Source organism: Odontomachus brunneus, unplaced genomic scaffold, assembly GCF_010583005.1.
Source record: "Odontomachus brunneus isolate Ranch 3 - 2012 unplaced genomic scaffold, Obru_v1 Obru_scaffold_075, whole genome shotgun sequence".
Taxonomy (NCBI): domain Eukaryota; kingdom Metazoa; phylum Arthropoda; class Insecta; order Hymenoptera; family Formicidae; genus Odontomachus; species Odontomachus brunneus.
Window position 1 is genome coordinate 1,027,608 of NW_022639525.1, and position 10,964 is coordinate 1,038,571.

At 28.8% G+C, this 10,964-nt stretch overlaps 1 protein-coding gene across 1 annotated transcript in view; it reads left to right on the top strand.

The window, feature by feature from the left end:
* Positions 1-10,964, top strand: part of LOC116847212 (cyclic AMP response element-binding protein A) — an 82,486-nt gene that overhangs the window by 4,938 nt on the left and 66,584 nt on the right. Inside the window, exon 2 of the mRNA XM_032821961.1 lies at positions 4,824-5,043. Coding sequence (XP_032677852.1) covers positions 4,972-5,043 — 72 coding nt within the window. The 5' untranslated portion in view covers positions 4,824-4,971. The remainder of the gene's footprint in view (positions 1-4,823; positions 5,044-10,964) is intronic.

A 10,964-nucleotide genomic window follows, 5' to 3' on the forward strand; every position in this document is an offset into this window, starting at 1 on the left:
ATAACAGTATCATTTTACTGCTAAGAAAAGGGGTCACACCGTTTAATTTGCTTTTAAGTAGTTATCTTTGATCCTAAATCATAAAGTTACGTAAATCCTAAACATGGATAAATTTACATAGCTAAAACATAGATAAACCTGACGCATTTTCATTCGCTCATAACTTCCGTAAAAATGATCAAAATTCAACGCTTCTTTTTTTACTCGCTGTGGAAAAGATTTAGGAATATGAATCTATTAATATTTTTGCGATTTAATAAAATTGAAAAAATTTACAATGAAAAAACAAAACACATTTTTAAAAATGAAAAGTCAATAAAAATTAATAAAATTTAATAATTTTATCCGTGTTTAGGGTTTTATGGTTAACAAAGAATATCTTTTTGATAATAGTCTTAAAATGCACTCATCACAAATTTGAAAGAGGCTTATATATGATCATGTACACAAAAGAATAGTAATTTATCCTGTTTACAAGAGTATCACTAAACTTCATCGAAAAAAGTTGGTGTAAACAAATTGAATTTTTGTTTCAATTTAATATGCTTGATTAAAATGCTAAATTTATCAGGATTTAGAGTGTATTTTGAATTTATTTGATGCTTATGATAAACTTATGTGATAGATTTGCGGATATATAAATTTATAAAATATTTGAAATTAGTAACATTTACTTAAATGCAATACTTTTTTGTGTGTAAATATAACGCTACAATAAAGAAGTACACAGAGAAAAAATTTCGTTTGGATTTAATCAATTTTATTGCGTCTAAACTAATTTGATTATTGGAATGGCTCAAAGAAAGTAATGTTTCAATTAATAAATATGATGGTCCGGCTTTTCAAATAATTGTATTGTTTGGCCAAAATAATTTCTTATTGAATTCAAGAAGAAAATTGGTTAAAACAAGAAAATTATTTCATTCAATTTTCTCATTTTGCTAAAAAAATTCAAAAACTAGAATAATCTTAAGAATAAATCAATAGATCTTAAAAAGAAGTCTTAAAAGCATTGACATTTCTTTTTTCATATTACAGACGGTCTTTTTTTATTACTACTTCATCGAGTACGTCATTCTTCTCCCCCATGATTTTCCATTCAAATACTCGTCAATCATTTTGTGATGCGGCCATCTATTCTTCTTTCTGACCATGATTTAATTTGCTTGACTTTAACGATCGAACAGAAATTAATAATTTCAACTAACCTTGACGATACTTGTAGCATTATACTTATAATATATCCTTATAGTCCAAAAATGTTTCTTTCATACTCACAGGTAATTGTTGAGAATAATGCAATAATAATCAATATGTTACGAATATTGCCAGAATATATATTAGCAAATCTGGGACCACATGATTACTCTTGGATTTTTAACCAAATATTATATTGATTAGTACAAACACACACAATAGGTTGAAAAATGAAATATTTAAAATAATAGTTTCTTCAATCAAATAATGATAATGATTTAACCAAACGAAAAACAAAAATTTAAGATAAAACCAAATAATATATTATTAGGTTGAGAATTTCCTTTAAAATAATAGTATTTATAATAGTATTTTCTTTAAATAATTCGTTATATTTCTTTAAATAAGTGTTCATCAAACAACTTGGCTTAATCTAATGAAATAATTATTTTTTAATATTCAAAAAAGCATCAAACGGAAAAATGAAATTTAAATGTGTCTTGCAAAAACAATAAGCATAAATGTTAAGTGCAGAAAATATATACACAGTAAAAAAATAAAATGTTAATTTTAACATTTTTTACACGTCCTAGAAAATCCAGTTTTTTGTAAAAATTTTGTGTAAAAATAACTCATTCGTAATGTGTTACTTATTGATGATTTATGAATGTTAATTAATTCATACTCACCAATTTTTTTCTTATATTTATATTTGTTATTTTAACTTTAAGCACGATTTATAAAAATGACATGAAAAATTTATAAAAATAACATAAAAAAATACACGGTAAAGTAATTAAAATAATTCGTAAGGAATGTCTATGGGACATTCTTGTTCATATAATATGAACGCATTTAAAAAGTGAAGGAATTATAACTTATTTTTCATGTTATATTAACATATGATATTAATTACTTTAACTTAACTTATTCGTGATAGAAATATTTTCTCTTAATAAATTTGATTATTCTGTATGTCAAAGTTTACAATGACTCGAAGATTCACTTTTTAATTCTTGTTAGTATTAAAGTAACTTTAAAAAATTTAATTTTTTTTAATAATTGTGTTAAAAGAACTCAAAATAATATTCAATTTCTAAATGACATAAAAAAACGTTACTAAGTTGACATTAATATAGCACATTAAAATATCACGAAAATAATAACATATCGGTAATCAATTTTATATTGAAATAACAGTTCAAAATGGGTAACATATAAAAATTTTAACAACTGTACACAAGATTTCTAACTGTGTAATGATATAAAAAAGAGAAAGACAAAGTGAGCGAGAGGGAGGGAGGGAGGACTAGATTTTAGGGAAGATAATTTGCGTGGCATATGGCCGGCCGTGCGTATGAGGCGTTAATTTCTTTTCCCGACGATGAGCGAGACCGATTAGAATCCTAGGCGTGCTTGCTCAATTAAACGTTCTCCACTGTGATTTCTCAACACTCGCGCTAGTCGCACACATGGGTCGTGGATTGTAGATTGTATTTTGGTTGAACTTCATTAGTTGCTCTCCACGATAACGTTGATTTCATATTAAATATCCCATTATCTCGAGATTGTGAGTATCTCGTTTGATTAATGAATTCACGCAATATAATTTATACCGTGTATAATTTCGTTTATGTAATTATACAACGAATGAGTGCAACGACGTGTAGTTATAATTACAAATTACTTCAGTGAATGTATATTTGCAAAAAAATTTCTCAATGGTTTTTCGTATTAATCTGTTAGTACATAAATAAATTTTCAATCCTTTATTTAATATATTTTAATTACTTTATATTGTTGTAGATATTCCAAAGTATTGTAAATTATAAAACTTGAGAGATAACATTAATCCATAATACATTGTTTACTATATAGCAAACTTTGTTTCTATTCTCGAGTGTTAACAGTTAATGTTACTTATAAACCGTCACTGATTGCTGTATATATAAAATATTATTTGTTTGTAAGTCTATTTAAATGACGAAATCGCATACACACAGTTAGATAATTTTTTAACGTAATAATTCAGTACTCATAACTTCGTAAATTTGATAACTTAGTAAAGAAATAGTATATATGTTTTTAGATATTAAAAATTCTATATATTTTTAGATATTAAAAAAATTATGTTACATCTAATCAATAATTCTTAAAGAATTTATGTTATAAAAATAAAGTGTATATGTACGCGGTTTGTATAGTTTGTTGGGATTCTTTTGGGAGTATCCTCAGTGAAGCGTTTGGTATTATTTTCGTAATGGTACAAATATAAGAATTTAAAGAGAAAAGAAACACTTAACTTAGAAAATATATCCATTAACGAAAATTCACTTGAGGGAACTCTCCTTAGACTATATGATACTTGTTATATACATATATATATATATATATATATATATATATATATATATATATATATACATATATATATATAATATTTAGTATATAATTATTATATAATTATTTATATTATATAATTATTATATAATTATTTATTTAATATATATAATATTTAGTAATATATTTTAATTACTAATATTTAATTTATATTATATTTCAATAGTTAAGTAACAAAATTTGTGTTATTTTAGTTAGAAAATGATTGTAATTATTTCATATTAAAACACGGGATTGGACCACCACTGTGAGTTATTGCGAATCTTAATGTGTCGAATTTAAGTTTGGAGTAGTCAACAAGCTGTTATTTTTATCCGAACAAATCGACCGCGAAGGACGAGAGACCGGTGTTCTTTTATTTTCTTTTTTTTTTTTGTTCCAATGATTTCGCACAGTCAGCCGTGTGTTACCGCTTCGATGCGTATTCCCCTTCCCCAATCCCCTTCTTCTACCATGGCGATGGTACACTTAACCCATAAAGACAGGTCCGTTGAACTCGTTGCGACGCGCCGCGACCTGTAATGCGGTCGTGCATCATCCCATAATATAGGACAAAAGGCATTAAACGCAAAACCGGCCGCGGCAGATAATGCCAGGCGCGATATTGCGCGCGACGCTGAGGTCACGGATGTGTTCATGCGCGAGCGTTGCGCGATCTATACGGTACACTCGCGCTTATAGCATGAGTGTATATGTCGATATCCTTCTTACAAATCCAACGTCCGGTTGGATCTTTTAATAACACTTACATAAACCGTCTGCGCATGCAAGTCCATAGAACGGGCTGTGCATGTCACACGTAGAAAGAAAGAGAGAGAGAGAGAGAGAGAGAGAGAGAGAGATTTCTCTGCATTTTATTTAAATATTTCAAAAAACGATATTTTCCTCCATATTTTATTATTATTCCGCACAAACCAATTTAACATGGATTACAGTTATTAACATCGGATATGTTTTCCGTAAATAAATAGCTTCTATATTTAACCTCTTGGAGGATTAAAGAAGGATATACAATGATAGAAGACGGAGATAATATAATATAAATAACTCATATACAATTCTCGCGATGTTAATGTAATTAAACGTCGCGATTATACGCATTATATTTGTGAATTCTCTTCCGTCCTGTTACTCTGATAAAGCTAAAGAGTATTAATTAAAGATTATGGAGGACGAATAAGAAATTAAATTTATTAAAGATTATCAGAGATCATCTTTGCTTTCAGGCTCTCAGGGATTCGAAGGACTCGAAGAATTCACGAGTTCCCGTGACGGAATTGTAATCGCGTTTTAATTTTCTTCCTTCTCCATGAGCGAGTGCCATATACCTTTAACCGACGCTTACATCGTTCGGAAAGCCAAAGAAAACAAAATATGTTGTATGCAGAGGAATACCGAGACATCGAAGAATGGTGGGGTTTCTGCGAGCCATCTTCCTATAGCACGGTAAGTACTTGATTTTTTTATACATAATTCGTAATAAAAACGAGAGCGCGACCCGATAAACCGTGAAGCTTCAAGGGAGCAATGCTAATAATGACACACTGAAATTATCGGAAAAAAAATTAATAAATAGATATTTCCGATCAATTTTTATATCCGATCAGAATATCCAATTAAATTTTATCGGATACTTCCGATCATAATGACATTTCATCAAATGAACCGATCAAAAGTTATGAATCGATATTTCTCATCGGATGTTTCCTAATCGGGTAAAAAAATTTATAGGTATTTTGATTGGCAATATTTGTTTGTTAATTTTTTATCGAATAATTTCTCTCAGTGCAGTCTGCCGAAATGCACCGACAGTATCTTTTTTGCGTTCTGAAATTATTCTCAGCGTGTTGCGTAAATAGTAAAAGCGACTATTTTTTTTTACAAAAATAGATTCTAGAGAATTACTGATTCCGGTTGATTCTGCGCACTATCTTGAGATATCTTGAGAATGTAAGCTTAGTAATGCATATGGCTATATGACCATTTAAGCTTTGAGTTATAGTGGGATTAGCATTCCATTTATTTTTTACTTATTTTTGATAATTTCAATTAATCATAACTTATCGATAGATATAGTCCATTATATTACGACACGTCTATTATAATATTATTAAGACACGTTTTAATAAACATAAGAAATTAAAAATAACTAAAAACTAATTTTGTGCATCTTTAATTGTTAGATATTATAAAAATAAAAAGAACCTTTTTTCAAATAAAAATAATTTTAAGGTTAATTATTAGGAATTGACACATTGAAATATTAAGAGTTTATTCAGAACAACTAACAGTGTTTTGCACATGTTTTCAAAATTTTTGATAATTCTCACTTTTTACAATAAACTATTAATATATCGATAATATTTTTCCTATATTAAGTTTTTTGGTATAAAAATACTAATATATCTTCTTCATGTCGGGGAAATGTTGTCGTTATATATTTTGTCGTTTTATTTGAAATAATACTAAAGACAAGTTTGTTAATTTTAGAAATTTATGTTTGCTATATTGGATCCACCATTTCGAATTTTATTTTTTTATTTATTTCAAATTTAAATAATCAACGATCCCGAAAACCAAATATGAGAAAACTCTACTGAAAAATAAAATGTATACGTTTAAACTAAAGGTTTAAATTAAAGAAGTAAAAATTGCGAGGAAAAATAAGACAAGATAATTGAAATAATAATATGTTATTAATGAAATATATATTAATTAATGAAGTTGAAAATATATATACGAAATATTTCTGTATTGGAAAAAAAAATTCTGCTAATTTAATAAAATAGCAATATCCACAACAATTGATTTGTTGATATAGGATAACAAATGATCCCGTATAGGGGATCCCGTATGGAAAATAAATAATTTGTTATCTTCAATTTGTTGCTCTAAGTAACACTCGCACGTGTAATAGAAACATAACTAATATAATTTAAATAAAGGAGACATAACTATAATATAATCTGAATATAATTTGAATATAATCTGAATAAGCGAGACATAACTAATATAATCTAAATAAGTGAGACATAACTAATATAATTTAAATAAACGAGAGAATATGATTTGTATTTTCTCAATAAGCATCCCTCCTTTACACTAAAGCAGGATAGAATACTAAAGAATTAGCAGATGACAATAAATTTCAAAATCTGTATACTAATAAGAGAAAACTGACAAAAATCGAAAGAGAGCTGAAATGTGGATCTTTAGTCACGGACAAATTAGGAGCAAACGGACGCTTTGCTATAGGATTCTATGGCCTTAATATGAATCGTAGCGAAGGCATTTCCATGGATGGCCTAGCTACAGCCTTTCAAGCTAAAATACTGATCATCCCAAGGTATGCATAGAATTCTAGATCTCCATTGAAGTAGTAGAAAAAAAGAAATATACACATCTACTCTGACAGCAGGGCAATTATAACGATGCTTGCTAATACCATCACGAAATGATTGGAACTGCAAAAAATGCGATAGAAGAGCTAAATAAAGTTAACAATAATATTATTCTAACCTGGTTCCCCGAACGTTAGAGTATAGCGAGAAGGCGGATAGGCTTATCATAGGAACTGTGGATAGGTTCCTTTTGTTGTTGGCAAAAATATTATCAAAAACTACTTAAAGTAGAAGCACTTAAAAGATTAAAGAAGTAAGAAATGTCGATAACTCAAGTTGCTTATAACTCTTATTAAGTAGGGCGAAAGAGCTTCTGAATAGATCATGAACAGACAAAAGTTGAGAATATGTATTGACCTCTTAACAGGACATGCAACTCTGAGTGTACATATATATAACCTTAGACTAACTGAGCAGAGAGAATGCTGGTTATGTAAAGGTGAAAAAGAGAATAACATAATATTTTGTGTTACTGTTCAGCACTCATTTACAAAAAATATCGATTGCTAGGAATGTTCCAAGAATCTAAAGATCTGGAAGGAATAATCTATTAAGTGAATAGTCTATTAAGTTTAGTGAAGAACACTAGGCCAGAGTTATTACTACCATAACAAAAACAATCGGTATGATATTACAATGAATCCTCAGGGATCTAGATGAAGGAATCCAGAAGCTATCAAAACAAACCTACCGCAATATGTTATTACTACTACTACCAGAGGATTATCACAAAGCATTTTAAAGTTACAATTATTAATTCTTTCAATTATTGAAGAAAACTAATGGTGAAAAAATCCTAAAAATCATTTTAAATTAACTATTAAAAAAACTTTTAATTTTAATAATATTTAATTCATATCATTATAGGTAATAATTACGTCTTCTAAATATTATAAAATATAAAAAAAGTAGACTAAGTTAAAAAAAGTTGCTATTAGAAATTTCCTATAATTACAAATTAATTTTCATCCACTCATCGTTCATTTTATTTAGGTTATATCGTTCACGTTGTCTGCTAATACTGCATTGTACTGCAAATGTGTCCTAATTTTCATAGACTGCATTCAAAGGTTTTTAAGCCGTTCTGCAAACAAGTGTATATTTTCTTAACATTCGCTTTTGTGATTCTGTATGACTATATTTGCACTATCCGCTTCGAGCGAATTTTCTTTCGTTTGATGTGATATTTCACATCAAAGAATTTAGAAAGTACATATGTTCCCGCTCGCAATCAGCAATTTGTTCCTCCTGTGGTACGCGTTCGCAAACGAAAGGAAGCTCGCGAGCCGCTGCGGTCGTAGGGACGCCTACGTCCTTTCGAGGGCCACTTGTCCGCAATCTTCCGCATTATATTCTGGCATTCCAAATATTAGTGTCAGATTCAGACACAGATAGTGAATGTCCCGTAATATCATCGTCGAGATATTACTAACGTGCCTTGATTATATATAGTGATGAATACTGACTAGTGGTGAATACTGTCGTTTTTTTAATGTTATCCACGTGTTACGAAGAGAAATAAAATGGGACTTTGCGACGAGGTTTCTTATCTAGCGATACTATATTTAGAAATTTACGATCTTTTTTTTTTTTTTATGCAAAGCACGGTGAAAACGCTTGAACACGTCGTGCTTATCAGTTTTATCGATTAAATGTCATTGAGAATTACATTTCTGTTCGCTACACATTTCGAGCAAGTTATAATGCACATGATTACTACTTGTTCGATATTCAGTACTCTATAGAAAACAATCATTTTTCGTTCATATCCAATTGTGGCATGATTAAAATTATCTGAAGAGTACGTTTATTGTTATATTTATTACATATTCTGTAATGCATCAAAATTATTGTTTAGTTGCGTATTTTTCGATCGTCACTTTTTATTCTTCTTTGATTAACTTTATTAGGTTTCCTAGCATATCGAAAAAAAACGCGCGATAGTTACGGATTTTGAATAAAAATATTTGAATAAAAAAGAGAAAACTTTTTTATATCAAAGAAATATAATTCTTTATATATGTGTGTATGTGAGAGACAGACAGAGAGAGAGAAGGAAAGAGAGAGGGGGAGATTTTTTCGAGCAATATAAATTTTCGCTTTTTTTTTAATTTAATAACAATTTTTAAGTACATTATGCATTAAATTAATAATAATAATTTTTAAGTACATTATGCATTAAATTAAATAGAAATTAAATAGAAATTATTTTTTTAATAAAGTATAAAATAATTTAAAAGAATGTTTATATAAAAACAAATGAAAGAGGTATTAGAATAAAACATTTATACTTTTATTTTATATTTTTCTTTCTACATTTCTCTTTTTTAAACAAGCCGAAAACAGAGACATTTCTTTTCTATTTCAAATAATATGGCTTCTTTGAAATTTAAGCTCCTTTGAAATTTAAAAAGCAATGTAGTTTAAAACTTAAAGGAAACAAATATATTTTTATGTTAAAAGGGCAAACAAATTGTGGACAATGAAGATACATAGTTTAGCATTACGCATCGTTCGTCGTTGTCAAAAGATTGTCGACAGATTTAAACATTTTGGATGATACTTTACCTAAAGAGCTCTTCTCATGTCATTATACGTATTTATTTAACCATTTTCTATTATTAATATTTCAAAAATTGCTGTGGTTGTTTGCAAAATAATACAAGATTTTTCGTTCAATTTGATGAGTTCTACCTGCACACGAGCAGACGTATGTTTTGCGTCAAACACTAAAGTAAATATCCCTATTTGTGACCATGACCCTATTTGTGACCATTCACGGATTTTTATTAAATTAATCAAAAGTTTTAAGTAATTTATCTTCGAAAAGAATATTTATCGTAAATTGACTTAATCGCGTGTTGTCTATCTAATTTGATTTTGAAAGGAATTTATCTTTTAGTTCGTATTTTAAATTGCTTTTTAAGGAGGCCATTCCAGTATTCCAAATACCAAAGACTCTAATTCTACGGATCAAATTACTAACATTCTTGTCATTAGTAACTCAAATCAGAGTCTTGACCCTAACAATAGTCAAACTTCAACTCAAAGTGAAACTTGTGCCTTAAACTCTAGTTTCGATGTTGCATTCGATCGAATAAATAATTCAATGCATCAAGGCATGGAAGGACAGAAAAACATTTTACCGCTACAGAATTCTGCAGATAATTCGACGGACGAATCACTCTTTCAAGAGTACTCCAACCTTCAGCTTCCAGAAAACAATTCGACTGACGAATCACTCTTTCAAAACAAGACAAAAGAAAAGAAAACAGAAAAAGAAAACGTCAAGAAACGGTAGGGAAAAAAAGCAAACAATAGAGGAGAAGAAAAGGCAAAAATCGTTGCAACAAGCCGAAAAAGCCACCCAAAAAAATAATAAATCAAGCAGGAGAAATAGACGTGGGAAATAACATGCATAATATTTTGTTTCATAAGAAATAAAACATGATTTCTGTGATATTCAAGATTACTATAAATGAAAGATAATTTCTTGTTCTTTATTTATGAATATTATAAATAAAACATTTATATGAAAATATAGCTTAATAATTCTTTTTATTATTGATGTTACATTCTTCTCCAATTTCAGTTTCTAAGTAACAAGAAAATTAATCTGCCGGTCGCTAAATGGTACATTCGATCTGATGTGCACCGGTCATTAACCGGGACAAACGGCGGTCACTAATACGTGTATTTGCAATTTCTCTTTTGATATTTATCAGATTTATATTTAAAACCTGAGTAAAACATATTTTTCGATACAAAAATGATTAATCTTGAATTCTGTATAATCGTTTTTTGATTTTAATCACTCTACAGTACTTTTCTTTCTTATTAACTCATGCGATTATCTTACATGGTCACAAATAGGGACATTTACCTTATGATCTGTCTCTCCTTTTCTATTTCTATTTAGGTGAAGTAGAGATAGAAAAGGAGAGACAGATCATATATCCCTTTCCC